The sequence below is a fragment of the Myxine glutinosa genome, chromosome 4 (assembly GCF_964187855.1).
Source record: "Myxine glutinosa chromosome 4, kmMyxGlut1.1, whole genome shotgun sequence".
NCBI classification, from domain to species: Eukaryota; Metazoa; Chordata; class Myxini; order Myxiniformes; family Myxinidae; genus Myxine; species Myxine glutinosa.
In genome coordinates this window covers 12693052-12714053 of record NC_136264.1, presented here as the reverse complement: position 1 = coordinate 12714053, position 21002 = coordinate 12693052, and the positions used below count along the sequence as shown (strand labels likewise).

General features: G+C 47.5%; 1 protein-coding gene across 2 annotated transcripts in view; it reads right to left on the bottom strand.

The window, feature by feature from the left end:
- Nucleotides 1-21002, bottom strand: part of ASAH2 (N-acylsphingosine amidohydrolase 2) — a 115528-nt gene that overhangs the window by 43989 nt on the left and 50537 nt on the right. For both annotated transcript variants that reach the window (XM_068111899.2, XM_068111900.2), the window contains exons 2-3: nucleotides 4614-4714; nucleotides 2740-2886 (exon numbers count right to left, since the gene is read on the bottom strand). In XM_068111899.2, the coding sequence (XP_067968000.2) occupies nucleotides 2740-2886; nucleotides 4614-4714 (248 nt within the window). The remainder of the gene's footprint in view (nucleotides 1-2739; nucleotides 2887-4613; nucleotides 4715-21002) is intronic.

The window sequence follows — 21002 nt, the reverse complement described above, 5'->3', positions numbered from 1 at the left end:
CAGCCCTGAATTCTCTGGCTACATCTGGGTGCTTCATTGGGAGTGCAACCGTGTCCCTCAGGTGAACAGGGACCCACCTGGCATAGTGTGTGTGGTCTAAGGCATGGAACCATGGGACCAGTTCCGTCAGGGCATCAAGGTACATCGTGAATGAAGCCTGCCGCAGAGAACGCACGTAGACCAGTACCAACATCTCTAGTTCCAGCACAGTTGCCCAGTACTGAAAGTTGGGAATGTCTTCTCCTCTCTGGTGACACCAGTCTTCGAACTCAGGCAGGTTTTCTGCATCATCAGCATATGTCATACAGTGGCGTTCATACGCACGGTGTTCCAGGATGTGCAGTGCCGCTGCAGTGATTTGATGAGCTCTTCTTGTGCAGGTGACGTGGGCAGCTCGCAGGAAGGAGTCGGCCGTCCCTGGCGTTGCAATCTCAGCTTGCAAATCTGCAAAATCTGCAAATCTTGCAAAAATCAAATCTCTGAATCTGAGATGGCCCAATATCCAGATCTTTTCATAATATGATAGTCTACTAGTGTGCCAAATTTGGTGCTTTCCTCACAAAATGCACAATTGTTATGCTATATTTAGCTTAGCTGCCCGACTACAATGTCAAGGATGAACTCTCAAACGTGTCTCCTTCTTCAAAGACCTTGTGGTACCTTGTTAAGTCTGTCTCTGGAGTATGGTTCGCCTCTAAACCCTCCCCCACTTCAAATGGCACCACAGCCGATTCGGCTCATGAGAAGGCCGAATGCCTCAATTCTGTGTTTGCTCCCAAATATTGTGTACCCAATATCCTTCACTCCCTACACCTACGTTCTACCTTCTCATACCAAATTGCACCTGGATTCCACCTCTTTCTCACATGAGCAGGTGGGGAGGTTTCGGGCAAACGTGGACTCGGATTCTACAACAGGCCTAAATGGCATAAGTACGTGTGTCTAAAAACCTGCTCTACTGCTCTTGCACATCCTCTTTCTGCTCTTTTCACCCAATCATTTGCCCAAAGTCATCTTCCATCTGCTTGGAAGTCGGTCAACATCACGACATCACAGAAAGATGCAAAAACTGATCCCATTAACGACAGACCAAACAGCTTACTTCCAATCAACAGCAAGGTCATGGAATCCATCAACTCAGTTGACATCAAGTCCTTCCTTTCCTCAAACGGCCTCATCTCAGAACATCAGTTCGGATTCAGATCAGGTCATCCATCCCTGGACATGCTGCTTCGACTCTCCTAACAATGGTTGGAATCCCTCAATCTCAGAGATGAGACCGCTGCATCCCTCTCTGTCTCTCTGGCCATATCTCCAGCATTTGATAGTCTGGCACCTGGCGTTGATCTCCAAACTCTGTGAATATGGCATCCAAGGCTAGTTTCCTCTCATGGTGGATCACTGACTTCCTCTACTCCCGTAGTCAGCGTTTAGCTCTTAAAGGGATCTCCTCGACCTGTCAAGGCTGGAGTGCCCCAAGACACCTTGGGCACAATCCTGTTCCTCCTCTTCATCATTGCTCTTTCTGATTCCCTGGAAAATTATTCTCATTTATTTGCTGATGATTCCACCCTCTGCCGCATCATTTATCTTCCTTCAAACTCCAGACGGAGTGTGGTATAATCACAGGCTGGTGTTACACTTGCAATATTTCTTTCAACCCGGACAAATCCCACACACTCATCGTGTCTCTCCGAAAGGACGGTCTGGCCAACCTTCCCATCTACTTCTTAAACAAACCCGCTGAAGAGGTTGTTACTCAAACTTGTGGGCCTCACCATCAGCCATGATCTTTCTTGGGCAGCCGATATTTTGAAGATGGCATCCAAAGATGACCGAGTATTCTCAATCAGGCGAGGTCTTTTTCTTGGCCAACCTGAACTATTGACAACCGACAATGCGTTCATTTAAAGCTTAATGGAGTACTGCTCTCCCTTTTGGGCTGGCACCCCTGCCTCACACCTTGCCCTTCTTGATGCTGTGGAAATCAAGGGCCTCAAAAATCATTGGGATCTCATGTGGTGGAGCTGAATGTACTTTCACATCGTACACCAGCTGGTGGCTTCTCTGTATTCTACCGCCTCCTTTTTGGTATTGCACCCTCTGCCCTCTCTTGTCTCTGTCCCTCGCAGAATTCTGCAGGGCGCACATCGCCTGCCAGTAACTCTGGTCATGTTAAACTCCTAAAATCCAGGCGCAGTGATCACCTCCATCATTTGTTCCTCTCTTGTTTCACCTGTGGAACCAACTTATCCAGTCTGTTTGGTCCCATTCTTCCCTCCAGGGCTTCACCTGCTGCTGTTCACCACTACTGCAGGTTTCAATCCAGTCCATACTCATGATCTCTTCCACCCCAAATTACCTCATTCCCAAACACTCCCTTTTTCCACGTTATTGTGATTTCCCCCCCCCCCCTGCCCCCCCCCCCCCCAATATTCCATGTTATTGTGATGTTTGTGACAACTTTTTTAATTACATGTATTTATCCAAAATATAATACTGAGGTCCATCTTGTTAATCTCTGCCCCCTCTTCTTCCCAACTTTTGAGTAGCTCTAAAATTTCACTGAATTAGGTTTTTCACTAAAAACGAACCCGAAACAAAGTCTAATTTCATTAAAAGATGTCTATGCTTTTGATTCCTGACCCACATATTGCATTTTTGCATACATTGGTAAATAACCTTATAGGATGGCACAGAAACACCGCCTCGCACCCGTAGACAGCAGACACTGCGTACCTCAAGGCGGACCTTCTGGGACATCATTCCGATCTCGACACTCACAAACACCGTCCGTTGACCTGACTTGTCTTCCATGATAAATGCCCGACTGTAGAGGCGAGTATGAATGCCCGCTGTCACCTGCTCCAGGTGGGCATATCCCATCTGCATGACAAAAGCATATACAGTCTCTTGGAAGAACCTCAACACTTTTCAGTCTCACTAAGAGATCACTTGACTAGATGTGAGATTAACTAACAGAAAATTAGAAAATGAAAAACGAAATGAACATACACAGTGATCACTCTCATCTTATACCCTGTTATTCCAGTTCAAATAATAACTAGATGGTATTCATAGAATACTTACCCTGCACAGTCAACTTATTGCGAGCCAACTCTTCTGTTTTTGGACATTTTTTTCCTTTGATCCAATATGGCTGCCACACCACGTGAGCGATGACATCATAAATTTATATTCTCTAATATAATTGTTGCATAGATCACGCTCAATACATTTCAAACTGATCAGACTAAGCGTTGTCCTGTCGAATTATGACGTCATAATTATGGCACAAATGACGTCATCGTTAACAACACCTATTCTCCATATGGAGTTCTTTACAATGAGCCACGTTTAAATTTTTTCCATGCAGCGGTTTTTGAAAATATAAAGGTGCAACATTTTTCGGTTTTTCCAAGATGGCGCCTGTACCACATGACATATGACGTCATAATTATCATTAAAATATTCCAAAGGAGGAGGCGCTCCTATAGTGAAAATTTCATGTCCCTCAGACCAACAGTGGCTGAAAACAATTTAATAATGATCGGATAAGTGTTGTACTTGTCGAATTATGACGTCATAACGAAGGAACCGATGACATCATCATTAACATATCTTATTCCCCATGGGGAGTAGTTGAGAATGAGCCAGGTCTCAATTTTTTCCATTGAGCGGTTTGGGAGATATAGAGGTGCGAAATTTTTCCAAGATGGCGCCTGTACCACGTGATCTATGACGTCATAATAATCATTCAAATATTCTACAGGAGGAGGCCCTCCTATGGTGAAAATTTCGTGTTAATCGGACCAACGGTTGCCGAGAAAATGAATTTTTAAAATGCAGACACATACGGCACACGGCACACGTACGTACCTGAATGCTTAACCCCGCTTTTCGCTTCGCGAGCGCAGGGTAATGATGAGGATAAGAACAAAGTTATGGTTCGTACCTCTGCCAATGAATATGTTCATTGGCAGAGGTACGAAGTTGTGGACGGATTTGGAGGAAATTTGGTGAATGAGTTGGCCAGGTGACAAGAACAAGCTGATTAGATTTTGATTCAGCTCTGAATCCAGATCCAGCCTATCATTTGGATACAAAACGTAAACTGTTCACCTGGCGGAGGTATGCTCTACGCTCGCTTAAATTTTTTTTAAATAGTATCCGGATCCGGATTCTAATATTCACCAAAATCTAATCATTTCGTTCTCGTCACATACCCAACCTGTCCATCAAATTTCATCAGAATCAGTCCCCAGTTTTTTTAGATATCCTGCACACAAACAAACAGATAGTGGTGAAAACATAACCTCTGCCACCTGATGGCAAAGGTAAAAATACCAAAAAAAAACTGACGATTTTAGATGACCTTTTTGACCTCAAAATCAATAGGCTTCAGTGACCCAATATACAAATTCTTGAAATTTCAGATAAATTTATTGACCCTTTGACCTTTTGACCTGATTATTAATTTGTCTTCTTCATATTGTCATTATAAAGCTATGCTGAAAATTTGATGACAAAAGCTCAAATTTGATGACAAAAAAAGTTACGAGACAGACAGATTGCAAAACTGGGAGAGGGGGTGAGGGGGAGGAGCTAATTACCATGACAACATCTGCAGCAGGCCCAGTGCAGTCTGCCCGCCCCACACCGATGGAGAACTGGGCCTCATCCTCAGAATCCGTTGTCTTCCCGATGGATAACCCTAATAAAGACAACGAAGCAGATTATGTTAAAGTTTTGGTCATGGGGTATGAATCTTCATCGAGGCAAAAGAGCAACCGTTTACAGGTAATCTAAGAAAGGTATGAATATACTACAACGATGGTGTTGGATGTATCCCATAGCACTACAAAGATGGATGCACAGGAGAGACAACTACATTTTATGTGAAAATTGGGGTATTCCTGGGATTAGCACCAAATCATCTTCTGTCCATTCTCGCAATGGACTAAATAAGCAAAGAAGTGAAAAAAGAAGCATCGTAGAATACTAGCAACGGTTCGGGCTAGGCCCCTTAGTTCCAGTGAAGGGAAATCTTAACACTACAGCTTACAATGACATTCTAGACGATTGTGTGCTTCCACCGTTGTGGTAACAGTTTGGGGAAGACCCTTTCCTGTTTCAGCATTACAATGCCCCCGTGCACAAAGCGAGGTCCATACAGAAATGGTTTGTTGAGATCGGTGTGGAAGAACTTGACTGGCCTGCACAGAGCCCTGACCTCAACCCCATCGAACACCTTTGGGATGAATTTGAACACCGACTGCGAGCCAGGCCTAATCGCCCAACATCAGTGCCCGACCTCATAAATGCTCTTGTGGCTGAATGGAAGCAAATCCCCGCAGCAATGTTCCAACATCTAGTGGAAAGCCTTCCCAGAAGAGTGGAGGCTGTTACCGCAGCAAAGGGGGGACCAACTCCATATTAATGCCCCTGATTTTGGAATGAGATGTTTGACGAGCACATACGGGTGTGATTTCCGGGTGTCCACATACGTTTGGCTATGTCGTGTACTTCATGGTGCCCCGAACATCATTGTTTGTAGAGGTTTCTGTGCATGCACAGCATTCTGGAGTGGATTACGTCATTTCGAAAGTCGTGTATTCCTTTGCCTGTATTTTCTGTACTTCATTCTTTATCCCTTCCTTTTCTCAATATCTCTAAACTGAATCTTACATTGAATGAAACACATCTTCCTTCAAAAGCTTTTAAATACAGTGTCCTCAGAAAGTATTCAAATCCCTTGTCTTTTTGTACATCTTGTCTTTTCCTGTTCCATCTCCAGGCGCTGCATACCATCATTGCCGGGCACCGAAGGGGGCCAGACAATGATGCACGCCGAAAGGGAGTACTCAGTTTTCACTTCGGTTGTTTTGTTGTTTTCTTTATTTATTTCTTGTTTTCTTGTTTGTTTTATTTATCCGGGAAATATCTCAGCCATCCTTTGAGCTAGGAAGTTGAAATTTAGTCAAAATAGTGAGCAGGTGCTTTGGCAAAAACTGTATTTTGTGTTTATTCATTAATCAGTTAATCTATGAATTACTTAATTATTATCGATTTATTAAGTACTTATTTATTTTCTTTCTAATCTGGGCAATATCTCAAGCAACCTTTGAGTTAGGAAGCTAATATTTGGACATGACAATGACCAAGTGATTTGGCTATAAATGGTATTTTTAATTTATTGATTAATCAATTAATTGATTAATTATTTAATTATTTTTATATCCATATATATGCATTTTTTTCAAATAATGCTCTATTTCTTCCATAAAATAGATGAAATTTTAAAATGTTTTGGTATCCACATTTGTATTTCTTTGGTCGGTGGAACAAAGCAAAAGCTGAAAAAATTACTAAATCTTAGCTTATTCCACACAGAAATCCTAAAATTTAGTATAGGATATAGGATGTGTATGTCGTGGAATTTTTCCCTCCAACTCTGTGTTTGCCTCAAAATCTTGAGTCCCAAACCCATCTCTCTCTGTACCCACCTTACCCAGTCGTACCCAGCTGCTCCTGTACTCTGTGTCCTCTCCTGACAAAGTAGATAAGTTTCTGTCAAACCTCAACTCTGATTCTGCAACTGGACCAGACGGCATCAGCCCACGGGCCCTAAAATCCTGCTCTGCCGCTCTATCTCACTCTCTCTCTGTTCTCTTCACCCTCTCTTTTTTCTCAAGGTCATCTGCCATCCAGTTGGAAATCAGCCAACATCACCGCTTTCCACAAAAAAGGTTCAAAAACAGATCCTTGCAACGACAGACCAATCAGCCTTCTCCCAATAATCAGCAAGGTCATGGAATCAATCATCGCTTCTGACATCAAATCCTTCGTCTTCTCCAATGGCTTGATCTCTGATCATCAATTTGGATTCAGACCAGGTCACTCTACTCTGGACATGCTGCTTCTGCTGTCTCAACAATGGGTGGAGGTCCTCAATGCCAAACAGGAAATCAGAGCAGTCTCCCTTGACATATCTCGTGCCTTCAATATGGTCTGGCACCCAGCTCTGCTCACCAAACTCTCCTCCTATGGTATCCATGGAAATCTCCACGCATGGCTTGCGGACTTCTTCTCTGGTCGTAGTCAACGTGTGGCCCTGAATGGGTTTCTCTCATCTCCCCTTCCTGTTCAGGCTGGAGTTCCCCAAGGCAGTGTTCTGGGCCCTGTGCTTTTTCTGGTCTTCATCAATGATCTCTCTGACTCTCTGGAAAATCCTCTCTATCTCTTTGCTGATGACTCCACTCTCTGCCGCTCCATTCCTCATCCCTCAGATTGGCAGTCTGCAGCCTCCTCGCTCTCTGCAGACCTGGACAAAATCACAGACTGGTCAAACAAGTGGAACATGTCTTTCAATCCTGACAAATCTCACACTCTTATTATGTCTCTCTGAAAAGACCGACGGGACAACCCTCCCATCTACTTTCTCAACAATCCTCTCCAATAAGTTCTGTCACTCAAGCTTTTGGGTCTCACTATCTGCCATGATCTTTCTTGGGAAAACCACATTTCCAATCTGGCCGCCAAAGCCAGTCGCCGACTGGGCATCCTCCGTTGTGCGACGTCCTTCCTTGGCACACCTGAGCTCCTCACCACATACAAGGCTTTCATCCACAGCTCAATGCAATACTGCTCTCCCCTCTGGGCTGGTGCTCCTGCCTCACACCTAGCTCGGCTTCACGCTGTTGAAACCACAGCTTTCAGAATCATTGGAATCTCCCGCGATGAAGCTAACTCTGAGGGCCTTTCACTCACTCACCGCAGGCAGGTTGGTGGTCTTTCTGTCTTATACCGACTCCTCTCCGGCCTTGCTCCCCCAGCTCTCTCTGTGCTCTGTCCCCCAAATATTCCTACAGGTCGCACAAGATCTGCCAGCAACCCTCTTATGGTTAAACTGCCAAAATCTAGGCTCTCTGCCCCTCCTTCACTCTTTCATTCCAATTTCTCCCGCCTCTGGAACAAACTCCCCCACTCCCTTCAATCCCACTCCTCCCTCCAGGTCTTTAAAACAGCTGTTCACCACCATCTCTTATCTTCCCCCATCCAAAACCTTGATCTTTTCTACCCCCACGAATTCACCCCAGATACACTTTTTTTTAAATTCCAACTTATTTCCTGGAAGTCCTTGCAGTGTTCATATTGTTGCGGATATGAGGACTGTATTTTTTTGATTGTGTGCTTTATTATTATTATTATTGTTTATTCTGCGCCCCCTGCCTCCGGAGCTGTGTAAAGGTGAAAGGGCATCCCATAATTAGTCCACAAGCATACACGTCAGCCAATAATAGAATACCCCTGTTCGATAGTTATATCTTATTCTGTGTTTTAGTGTAAGGCTGTGTCTCCCATTAATTGAAGTACTCCATTGCACCAGTGAAAGAGAATAGATCCCCTTTCATTCCCATCCCCAAAATCTCCATTTCCTTTCACATCCCCTTTCGTCATTGCCAAGCCTCGATTGCCAATTACATCCCCTCCAAAACCACCATTGAACATGTGCTCGGGTCGGGGAAGAGGGGCGTGCCCGCCCGTCGTCATCAAGGGCGGAGCCAGAGGGTCGCGTGACCAACCAGGGCCGAGGTGAGCACACCGATGGGCGTGTCCTGAAGGCCGGCGGCTTGATCGCCGGAGGCGCTATAAAGGCACGCGCGCAAGAAGCGTGGGGTGGTCGGTGGTGAGGAGTGAGTGGACCAAGAGAGAGAAAGAGTGGTTGGACCAAGAAAGAGAAAGAGGGGTTGGACCAAGAGAGAAAGAGTGGTTGGACAGGGAGACGTGCAAGAGTGTTGTTGAGTTGAGGGTTTGGACCAGACGAGTCAGACGAGTCCTGGCAAAGCAAGCGGCGGCGACAGCAGCAACAACACCCAACAGCCGCTTGGGGCCTGGACGGCGGTTTTGAGCAGGGCCGCGAAGGAACGGCTGCTGCTAAATGCGCCGATCGTGCTGCAGGACCCCCTTGGACCTTCCTCTCCCTCCAGCCATCCACCTCCTGCCTTTCCACCCTTCTTGTGTACGTGAGTTTGTTCTGTGTGTCTTGTCCCTGGGTATTTAATTAAGTCTGTATAAGCTAGTATTTGCACTGTGTCACCTGCGTCTTATGTGTTGTAAATAAACATGACTGCTTTCTTTTTGCTTGTGTGTATAATAAATCCAATTACTCTTCTGTCCGTCTTCTCGTCTTATTCCTTTTCCTCTTTGCATTTCGTCGTTTTAGTCTTTTCCAGATTGGGCAGCTGCGGTGTGATACGGCCAAAGTTCTGGGTGAATCGGGTGAGTCGGGGAACAACTGTTCGGTCGCGGAGCCTTCGCTCGGCAAACAACATCCTAAACCGCGATCAGTAACAATTGGTGTCAGGAGTGTCGGATTCGGACCTGGGACTAAATTTGTTAGGCCCAAATTTTGGAACACCAATTGTGTTATTACCGTAACAATTGGTGTCAGGAAGTGAGATTGGACCCGAAGCGCGCTTAACGCGCTCAAAATTACAAAGTACCGAAATTGTGTTGTTTTACAAAATCCCGAATTTTGAAATCGCGCCATGGCTGGTCAAGGCGATCGGATGCCGGTGGGTGAGCTAGAGGAGGGGTTAGGAGTAACCCAGGATCAAATGGAGGGGAGCAATGAGGAGGCGGTTGAGGGAGTATCAGACGCACAAAATGGCGCTCTCGCGCACGTGGTATCAGACGCACAAAGTGGCGGCTCGCACAAGCGCGGGGTAGCCGCGCCCGCTGCGCAAATAGCGGGAATTGATGTGCGGGACCTCATGGCGCAGATTAATGCAACCATACTAATGGCAAATATGGGGCTAGAAGCAAAAATGGATGCTCAGGGTGAGCGAATGGGACAAATGGGGAACCGGATGGATGCTCAGAGTGAGCGATTGGAGGGCCAAATGGGGGTAATGAGGGACGAAGCGAGGGGTACCGGTGAGGGATTAGACAAGAAATTTGAGGGGTTAGACAATGGGATAAAAGAGGTGAAAAATGGGTTAATGGGGTTAGAAAATAGGATGGAAGACAAATTGCGGGAAATAGGGGAACAATCTGCCAGGGAAATCAAACGAATGGGGAACCAGATAGAGGAGGTGCAAATCGGGTTAGAAAGTAAACTGGATGCTCAGAGGGATGAATTGGGACAGATGAGGGTGGCATCTACAAAAGAGAGGGAGGAGATGAAAGAGGAAATACGACGAGGTGTAAGTGAGGAGGTCTCGGGGCTACGCGAGGAGGTAAAGCGAGGTGAGAAGCGTATGGAGAAAGAGGTGAGAAATGGGGCGGCAAAGTTACAAGGGGGAATAGAAGATCTGACGGAGGAGGTGGAACAGCTGACAGAGGGACAAACGGAGTTAGTGGAGCAGGTTCAAAGGAACACTGCGGTACTAGGAGGGTTAAAAGCGACACAAAGATACATCAAGGAAGACTTAATAGCGACACAGAGGCAATGTCAGATGGTACGTGAGGGGCTGACAATGAGGGTGGACGAGGTGACAGAGATAATGGAGACAAAGGACCGGCAGGTAAGGATGCACATAGAGACGGTCACGGTAGCCTTAGAGGACGAACTTGAGGAGACGCACCGGGAAATAAAAGAGGTGAAGCAAAAATTAGAGGAAGTGGAAGAAGAGGTGAGTGAAATTAAGAAGAGACGGACAGAAACTAAGAGAGAAATAAGGGAGGAGGTCATGGAATATGTACAAGGTCTGTGTTCAAATCATGATGAGGTGCTCACTAACCAAATAAAAAGTTTGCAGGTGGCAAAAGAGGTGCGGAGACGAGGTGCCAAGGTGAGTGGCGAAATATTCGGCAATGTATATGATGTGAGGAAAGCTTCAGTCGGCTTGGGGGTTGCTATGGATCCGGGTGTTCGTGAGAGGCCGTTGGTGAAGTGTGTGACAGGTCAGGTGTGCGAAAAAAGAGGTGTGCGAGAATGTCCGACCATGGGGTGTGTGAGGAAAAAGTGCGCGCCGACCAGTGAGTGTGCTGTCGAGAGTGAGTCGGTAGTAGCGCGTGTGCGAGGGAGCACATGGAAGCGCGGTGTGGGGAGTGTTACGGAGGAAGTAACGAAAAAGTGTGCGCAGGAGGATGCGCGAGAAAGGTGTGTAACGGACGGGTGCATGGGGAAAGCGCATGCTGTCAAGAGTAAGAGAGAGTGTACACCTGTGGTGAGTGTTACAGAGGAAGTAACGAGAGAGTGTACACCTGTGGTGAGTGTTACAGAGGGTGTAACAGGAGAGTGTGCGCGAGAAAGGTGTGTAACGGACAGGGGCATGAGGAAAGAGTGCGCTGTCGAGAGTAAGGGTGAGTGCGCTGTCAAGAATGGAGGTGAAAGTAGTGAGAGTGACACGGAGCGTGAGTTGGTTGTGACAGGTGAGCGAGGATGTACACCTGGAATGGAAGGATGCACACCTGGAATGGTAGAGCGTGTGTGGGAATGCACACTTGAGTTGTGGTCGTGAGGCACGTGGTTGGGTGTGCGAGTGAAAGCACACCTGTGATGGTCACAGAGGAGGTGACCGAGGAAGGGGCGCGAAGAGGTGTGTTGGTGAGGTGTGCGAGCGACGAATGTGTGCCAAGGTGTTCGGTGGTCAGGTGTGTGACCAAGTCGGTGAGCGGAATGAGTGTACCGAGGTGTGTAAGGAAAGGTACGAGGAGCATGGGAACAACTGGAGGTAGTAGCAAGAAAGGGGTAGCGTATGCGTGTAAGCATGCAGGTGAGGCATCGACGGTAACCGGGTTAGCGGTTAGAGCGACTTTTAGCCGAATCGGGCCCTCGGTGCGTGCCGGGCTTCGCGTGCCGCGAGAACCAGCGGGGATCCGAGCCACGGCGGGTTCGAAAGGACCGCCGTACGCGATCCACGCTGGGCCTCGCTTGGAACGGCCGCGTCCGTGCTCCACTAGGCGGAGCGGGCAGCTCGATAGGAAGGGTCGTCATGGCGACCACTTTTTGTTGAGACGTGCCGGCAGGTCGAGATCGGGACATTGGATGGCTCCACGCCGAGGTGGTGCGTGGGATCTCGGCCCGGGTAAGCCCCCGTCCCTGCCCCGAATGCCGGACGCATCCAGCCGCCGGCACCAAAGAACCCGCGTTCATTGCTCGGCTGTACGAAGCCGGGCTGTAGACGTGAATTGGCGCACCGAGAGGATCTAATAAGTAGACGGGTGATGAGGTTAGTGTTTTGGACCCAAAATTAGAAAAAGGCAAAATTTGATGATTGGTACGGTGATTGGCAGATGATTGGCAAAATTTTTGATTGGCTGAAATTCGGTGTGCCAAATTGATAGTATGACCTCCCCGATGTGGTGGGATGGCAACTCTGTCATCCCTCACAGACGGGGGGGGCAAAGGAGCACTAGTTTATGGGGTGTATGGCAGTGAAAACTAGCCCGGGTGGGTTAGGATATTGTGTGTAGGGATCTAGCGAAGAATGACATTAGGTGACGTTAAGGTTAGTTAGTGACAAGGATACCTGTAGTGGGGACGCAGGTAGATTAGCGTGGATGATAATGACGTGGGAGCGCAATAGTTTAAAGGGACGACTGGGAAGCGCAAGTTTCAGAGGGGAGTAGTTAGCTGAGATGATGCCGTGTGTTTGAAGATTGAATAGGTGTGATTGAACAGGTGTGATTGCACAGGTGTGCAACTGAACAGGTGTGTGGAGCAGTGTATGAGTGAGTGATGGTGATGTGTGTTGTGTTGACCAACTGGTCCAGGAAGAGGAGGAGGGTGCAGGTGGCACCAGGTATGATTGCACAGGTGTGCAACGACAGGTGAATGGAGGACAGGTGTATGGAATAAATGGTATGGAGTATTGGAATGGATGGTCGTGGAGTGAGTATGGTGGAAATTGTGGAGTGGAGTGGATGGTGCGAAGGTGTGAATGGGGGAAGAGTGGACCCCCATCACGGATACCCGGGGCGGGTAGTGTAAGTGTTAGGTAGAGGGTATAGGTAAATTGTGGTTGGATATTGGCATCTGTGGTGCGAGTGGAAGAATGGTCTTTGGATGGGTGCATTAGTGTTGTGGAAATGGCTGGGCGTGTAGCCTGTTAGTGTGTGTAGTTGGTTTGGGCACTCCACCACTGTGAGGATGTCGGCCAGGTGAGGCCGCAGGTGGGCTCTGGGAGCCGGTAGTAGTTGTTGTGGATGGGGCCCGAGGATCCGGAGGACGGACCCGGGTAGCCCAGTGCCAGAGGGCACCGAGTGGGGTGACAGAGCCAGGAGGGGCTTTCCCCAGTTAGTTAGGTTAGGGTGAGGAGCTAGGTAAGCTCGGGTGGCAACTGCAGTGGTGGACGTGTGCAGGTGGGTAGACCTGCTGGGAGAGCTACACGTCACAGCCCAGAAATTGTGCAAGGGCACCGGGAGATGAATCGGGGGAGTGAGACCCCAAATTGAGAAGCACCACAGTTTGGTCAATGGGAATTGGTTGTTAGAACCCATAGTGTAAGTGGCCAATGGATTGGCAGGGAAAGACCCCGGGTAGTGTAAAGTGTGTTAAAATCATTTAGAGGATAGTTAGGATGAAGGATCTCCTCGCACCATCTGCATCCACTCACCTGAGGTGACAGGTACTCCACACCATGCCATGTTTTGATTATTTTTTACTGTGCAAATGTTTGGATTGTGAGACGCATCATGACGTGGGTGTGACATTGTGCTTTGTTGTTCCATCTCTTCCTCCTTATGAGGATTGATGATGAATTGGGTGATGGCAAATTTTGAAGTAGAGGGATTGTGGAGACGAATTTGGTATAGGAGAAATATGGGGAAGACGTGACGGTAGCGACGGATTGGTAATGTGTAGATTTTGTACATATGGGGTAAGGGCAAGGGTAGTGTAGGTGACAGGGGGGTGACGTACGTTAGGGACGAGCTTTCTCACTTCGCCCTCCGTACGCATTTCGCCTTGCATTGCCTTGTTTGATGTGTACCCTTGTGACCTTACCCCTCGCTCAATTGTCTCTTTTGTCTCCCACATGACCTGTGCGCCATTGGGTGCCGAGGGGAGCGTGCGTGAGTCCTCCATTGTGCACCCGGAATTCCCAGAACCAGCTGTATGCATCGATGCACCACATTATGGACCACATGTCTGTGGCCAAGCACCACTTATGGACCCCATGGGTTGGGGCATGGCCCCTCTGCTGGAACCGGCCATGAGGGCCCGACATCTTGCTGGCGGACCTTGGCGACAGGGCACCGATGCCCCACAGGTGAACCACACGTAGTCGGCCCTATGGGCCATAAATAAAATAAATAAAAATGGACACATTGGGTGCAAGTTTTAATACAAATAGGCCGCCAGTAAGCAAAGCAAAGGAATGACAACATCTGGAAGAACAAATAATAATAACCAGCAGAGGGAGCCGAAGAGCAAGAGATCACCTGCAGGGTTAGGGGTTGTTGATTTATTTTTTATTCTTGAACAATGGTGACTGCACCGATTGGTGCTTGGGTGTGTATTGGTGCATTTTTGGGTGCTTTCATGGTGCATTGATGCAGAGCAGACTGTCTCCCCCCCAGAAAGAACAATCACAGGTCCTGGGTTAGTTTTGTAAATAAAAATAGCGTCATTGTAAATAATGCTCCCCACCGTCAGTGTATAGTTTGAAGACCATTCCGCAATTCGGTTAACTGTGGGCGTAAGTCTGTTAGGCAGGGTGCAATGGAGCAGCGGGACACATTTATTTATGTTTTAAAACTGTCGCACTCAGGGTCAGGTTAAAAGTAGAGGGAACTACACCTACGTGTCACACTAAATAAAAGTTGTAGGCCCGGGCCGTGCCTAAGAGGAGGAGGGTGCAGTGTTGCGGATATGAGGACTGTATTTTTTTGATTGTGTGCTTTATTATTATTATTATTGTTTATTCTGCGCCCCCTGCCTCCGGAGCTGTGTAAAGGTGAAAGGGCATCCCATAATTAGTCCACAAGCATACACGTCAGCCAATAATAGAATACCCCTGTTCGATAGTTATATCTTATTCTGTGTTTTAGGGTAAGGCTGTGTCTCCCATTAATTGAAGTACTCCATTGCACCAGTGAAAGAGAATAGATCCCCTTTCATTCCCATCCCCAAAATCTCCATTTCCTTTCACATCCCCTTTCGTCATTGCCAAGCCTCGATTGCCAATTACATCCCCTCCAAAACCACCATTGAACATGTGCTCGGGTCGGGGAAGAGGGGTGTGCCCGCCCGTCGTCATCAAGGGCGGAGCCAGAGGGTCGCGTGACCAATCAGGGCTGAGGTGAGCACACCGATGGGCGTGTCCTGAAGGCCGGCGGCTTGATCGCCGGAGGCGCTATAAAGGCGCGCGCGCAAGAAGCGTGGGGTGGTCGGTGGTGAGGAGTGAGTGGACCAAGAGAGAGAAAGAGTGGTTGGACCAAGAAAGAGAAAGAGGGGTTGGACCAAGAGAGAAAGAGTGGTTGGACAGGGAGACGTGCAAGAGTGTTGTTGAGTTGAGGGTTTGGACCAGACGAGTCAGACGAGTCCTGGCAAAGCAAGCGGCGGCCACAGCAGCAACAACACCCAACAGCCGCTTGGGGCCTGGACGGCAGTTTTGAGCAGGGCCGCGAAGGAACGGCGGCTGCTAAACGCGCCGATCGTGCTGCAGGACCCCCTTGGACCTTCCTCTCCCTCCAGCCATCCACCTCCTGCCTTTCCACCCTTCTTGTGTACGTGAGTTTGTTCTGTGTGTCTTGTCCCTGGGTATTTAATTAAGTCTGTATAAGCTAGTATTTGCACTGTGTCACCTGCGTCTTATGTGTTGTAAATAAACGTGACTGCTTTCTTTTTGCTTGTGTGTATAATAAATCCAATTACTCTTCTGTCCGTCTTCTCGTCTTATTCCTTTTCCTCTTTGCATTTCGTCGTTTTAGTCTTTTCCAGATTGGGCAGCTGTGGTGCGATACGGCCAAAGTTCTGGGTGAATCGGGTGAGTCGGGGAACAACTGTTCGGTCGCGGAGCCTTCGCTCGGCAAACAACATCCTAAACCGCGATCAGTAACAATATGTTTTATACTTCTCCCACCTCCTCCCAAGCCCTCTCCCTCCCACAGTTTTCTCGATGTCCCTGCTCTCAAATGTTGTGTTTGTGTCCTTCCCCCTCTCTCCCCATCTTGTCTACCGCTCCCCTTATTTTTTGTGTTTTATGTGTCGATTTGACGTTTTTGTGTGATTAATGTTAGCTCTTCCACGAGCCTCGATCTTGTATACAAAAAAAAAAGAATAAAAAGCGCTTACACGAGCCTCGATCTTGTGTACACACACACACACACACACACACACACACACACACACACACACACACACACACACACACACACACAAAAGTGGCCCAGACAATGTTATTGGCACCTTTTAGAAGTTGGTAGAAATAATTAGATTTCAAGCATGTAATTATCCTTTACTTTGGAATTTAACTCACCTAAGGTGAGTTGCAGGTGCCTGCAATATAAAAATCATGCATTCAACTAGTTTGAATGGAGAAAAGGAGTCATTCTGCTGTTTTGTGTCACTGTGTGTATACATTCTGCTGTTGAGAATGGAGAAAAGAAACAAAAAACAGAGAATTGTCTGAGGAGGTCAGACACAAGATTGTAGCCATGCATGGACAATCTCAAGGCTACAAGTCCATCTCCAGAGACAATGATGTTCCTGTGTCCACCATTCGCAATGTTATCAGGAAGTTTAAGGCCTGTGGCACTGTAAGCCAACCTCCCTGGACGTGCCACAAGAGAAACCTTAATCGAAGATTGCAGCGAAGGATTATTCGAATGGTGGAGAAAGCACCTCGATAAACTGGCAAACAGATTCAAGCTGACCTTCAGACACAAGGTACGACAGTTTCAACTCGCACCATCCGTCGCCAACTCAATGAAAGGGGGTTCTAACAACCCCATTGCTGAGAAAGCCCAACTGGAGTTTTCCAAAACACACCTGAACAAGCCAAAATCCTTCTGGGAGAATGTCCTGTGGACAAATGAGACCAAATTAGAGCTTTTTGGTAAAGCACATCATCTCTATGTTTACACAAAACAAAATGAAGCCTTCAAAGAAAAGAACACCTTCGATACAGTCAAACATGGAGGATGTTCAGTGATGTTTTGGGGTTGCTGTGCTGCCTCTGGCACTGGGTACCTTGAATGTGTGCATGGCATCATGAAATCAGTAGGTTACCAAGACATTTTGGAGCGCAATGTTCAACCCAGTGTCAGAAAGCTGGGTTTCCGTCGATTTTCATGGATCTTGCAGCAGGACAATGACCCCAAACACACTTCAAAAAGCACCCAGGAATGGTTCAAGATAAAACGCTGGACTGTTCTGAAGTGGCCAGCAATGAGTCCAGATCTAAATCCCATTGAACACCTGTGGGGAGATCTGAAAACAGCAGTTGGGAGAAGCACCCTTCAAATCTGGGAGAACTGGAGCAGTTTGCACAAGAAGAGTGGGTCAAACTGCCAGTAGTGAGGTGCAGGAAGCTCATTCATGGCTATAGGAAGTGCTTGACTGCAGTTATTTTGTCCAAAGGCCGTGATACCAAATATTAAGTCTCGCGTGTCAATAATTTTGTCAATGCCATTTCTTTTTATTTTCTGATTTAAAAGGATATATTAAGTTCTGAATCCAAAACGAAGGTTCTGTAATATCAACAGTGAAATAAAGAATTGAGGAGACCAAATACTTTTGTCAATTTCAACTTATTTTTAGACAAAATTGTGAGTTATTTGAAAAAAGTGCAAGAGTGCCAATATTTTTGGCAACGACTGTACATATGTATACACTCGTATATACTTTCATGTCTGTGCAGTGTTTGTCTTGTCACTGAACTACTCCCTCAAAGTTTTGTGAAATCGTCCCAAACTTACAGTCTGCACCTACCCCTCCTGTGTGTATGTACTGAGGGGTTCCTTTTTGAATTGTTAAAAAAAAAAAATTTTCAACCTAAATGTTTAACTTTAATTGCTTCTAAAAATGTAATATCACAAATACATGTTAGAAAAAAAACTTGTGCAAAATAATTTTTTCTGTTATGATTGGTGTAAATCATGACAGCAACTCAGGTACAGTCATCCTCAGCTAAAATAAGCCTGTTACTCTGGAGCGACGCATGGTGAGGCGAGCGTAGCAAGCCGAGCCAAGCTAGTATGCATGTATTCGAGTATATATATATATATATACTCGAATACATGCATATATATTGTTGTGGATCTGCCGCCAGCCTTCTCCCCTTATAAAGGGGGGATTAATCCCCTTGTCTTTACTGACCTGGTGCTACCCGAGACCTATCACGTCCCTTCCGGACAGCGCTAAATAGGGTTTCGGGACCAAATTCGCTGTTACCTAAGTACTAGCGCTGCCCTGGAAGCGAGGGAATAAGCCTCTCACGAACCACGTGTGATGGTGATACGCTGAGCGGTTTGCGTACACGTGATCCACGCTATTTATAATTACTAGACCCGATTGGAGCGATCTTATTCATACCACGCTTAGTCAATGGAGAAATCACAAAGGCGATCGAATTGGAAAGAAAAGGAAGAACAAATTGGTTTAATTATTACGCATGTATGCACAGGAGGAAGGAGGAAGAGACACAGAGCAATCCTTATATAGTCTTATACTTAATACCCCCAGGACAAACGGGCCCGTCTGACACACACACTCACACAGGGATTGCAGATGGGCAGGATGCTGTTCAGGCCGAACGCGCCGGCTTGGTCGTCCAGGATCGGCCCCGTCTGGCTCTCCACGGTCCCCGGCACGTCCCGTGAAGATGGAGGTAGGAGAAGGCAGGACCGCGTATCGTGTCGCTCGAACGGAACGGGTTATCTCGGGGCGAACGGTAGGGGGCGGACTTAGCGCGGCTGGCAGCTATTCAGCCGCGTTCACTCACTTTGGCTGAACCGTTTGGTGAGCAAGTTATCAACGCCCTGGCTGCGCCCATGTATCCCTCGTAACAAAGTTCATACAGCGCGGGTGATCCTTTTCAAGCGCGTCTCCTTAGAATCCTCTCATAAACTCCGCACCAGCTCAGCGCACCTCCCTCGATAACTCTCAAGTCCTTCCCTCCGCGAGTCCTTCCGAGGGCTTTTCACATCGGGTTATATATGTCACGCCCTTCGAACCCTCTGGAACTCACCAGACGCTCTTCACCACGCCCTCTCACGCCATTCCGCTCGAGCTCTGATTGGCTGGTTCATTCTTACCGTCCCCACTGCTGCCGCGCCGAGCTCAACCCTCCTTCACCTTTCGTGGCTCTGCCTCGTGTTAACTTGACCAGTGCACAGCCAAATGGGACGTGGGATGGATTGCGCCCATAGAGGTAGAATGGAGGTGTACGCAAAATGAATGGAGGGCCTATTCTCCTGTCTTTACACAACGCAGGTACTAAGAGGGGAAATGGCCTATTCTTACACATACGAAGACATAACTATACTACAAATGGGCCTATATGTTGCTCGTGTGACTAACTATGGGGGGCAAACCTTTAACCTTTATTGACTTCAATGTGCCAATCTCAAAACCGCAGCAATATGTATAAATATATGTATAAATACAAATATATACAGAACATATACACACTACTAGACGTCCCCTACTAGACGAACTATTTCCTTGTCACCCACTTATTTTCACTTTATTCTGGGGTCGGCCAGACAATGTTTTTGGCCGTCACAAACCCGCTCGCCAGGCCTGACGTTTGACTAAACGTGACAGGAATTTTGAATTCAGACAGAGTGCGAGTGATCGCTCGTTATAGCTCCAATGCTCACCAACTAATGCTAGCACGTGGGACACAGTTTAACGTCCATCCGGGTGACAGTGAATTGATGTATTGCCTCGTTGCGTGCGAAACACCAGGGGGGCAGTTTATATCCGGGTCGAGATTGCAATGCAGAGCTCACAACCGCTAAAAAGAGAAGTTCGCTGCAGCTGTTAATGTGCAAAACAAAACTTGGAAAATGAGAAAGAACAGGGGGAAGAGAGGAGTGTGGGGGGAAAGGAAGATGAGGAAAGAGGAAATGGCAGGGGATAGGGAGGAAAGGGGTAGGTTAAGGGGTTTAGGGAGAGTGGAGAGGGGGGAGAAAGGGAAATGGAAAGGGGAGGCGGGAGGGTGAGGATGGGAAATGAGAGAGGGACTAAAGATAGGGTGAACAGCGAGAGAGAGAGAGAGAATGGGGAATAGAGAGGGGAAGAAGGTAAAACAGAGAGTGGGAGAAGGTAAAACAGAGAGTGGGAGAAGGTAAAACAGAGAGTGGGAGAAGGTAAAACAGAGAGGGGGAGAAGGTAAAACAGAGAAGGGGAGAAGGTAAAACAGAGAGGGGGAGAAGGCAAAACAGAGAGGGGGAGAAGGCAAAACAGAGAGGGGGAGAAGGCAAAACAGAGAGGGGAGAAGGCAAAACAGAGAGGGGGAGAAGGTAAAACAGAGAGGGGGAGAAGGTAAAACGAGAAGGTAAAACAGAGAGGGGGAGAAGGTAAAACAGAGAGGGGGAGAAGGCAAAACAGAGAGGGGAGAAGGCAAAAACAGAGAGGGGGAGAAGGCAAAACAGAGAGGGAGAAGGCAAAACAGAGAGAGGGGAGAAGGCAAAACAGAGAGGGGGAGAAGGTAAAACAGATAGGGGAGAAGGCAAAACAGAGAGGGGAGAGAGTAAAACAGAGAGGGGAGAAGGTAAAACAGAGAGGGGGAGAAGGTGTGAACAGAGAGAGGAGAAGGGTAGAGAAGAGAGAAAGATAGAAAGGGTGAACAGAGAGAGGAGAAGGGTGAACAGAGAGAGGAGAAGGGTGAACAGAGAGAGGAGAAGGGTGAACAGAGAGAGGAGAAGGGTGACAGAGAGAGGGAGAAGGTGAAACAGAGAGAGGTGAGAAGGGTGAACAGAGAGAGGGAGAAGGAGTGAACAGAGAGAGGGAGAAGGTGAACAGAGAGAAAGGAGAAGGGTGAACAGAGAGAAGGAGAAGGGTGAACAGAGAGAGGGAAGGGGACAGAGAGGAGAGAGAGAGA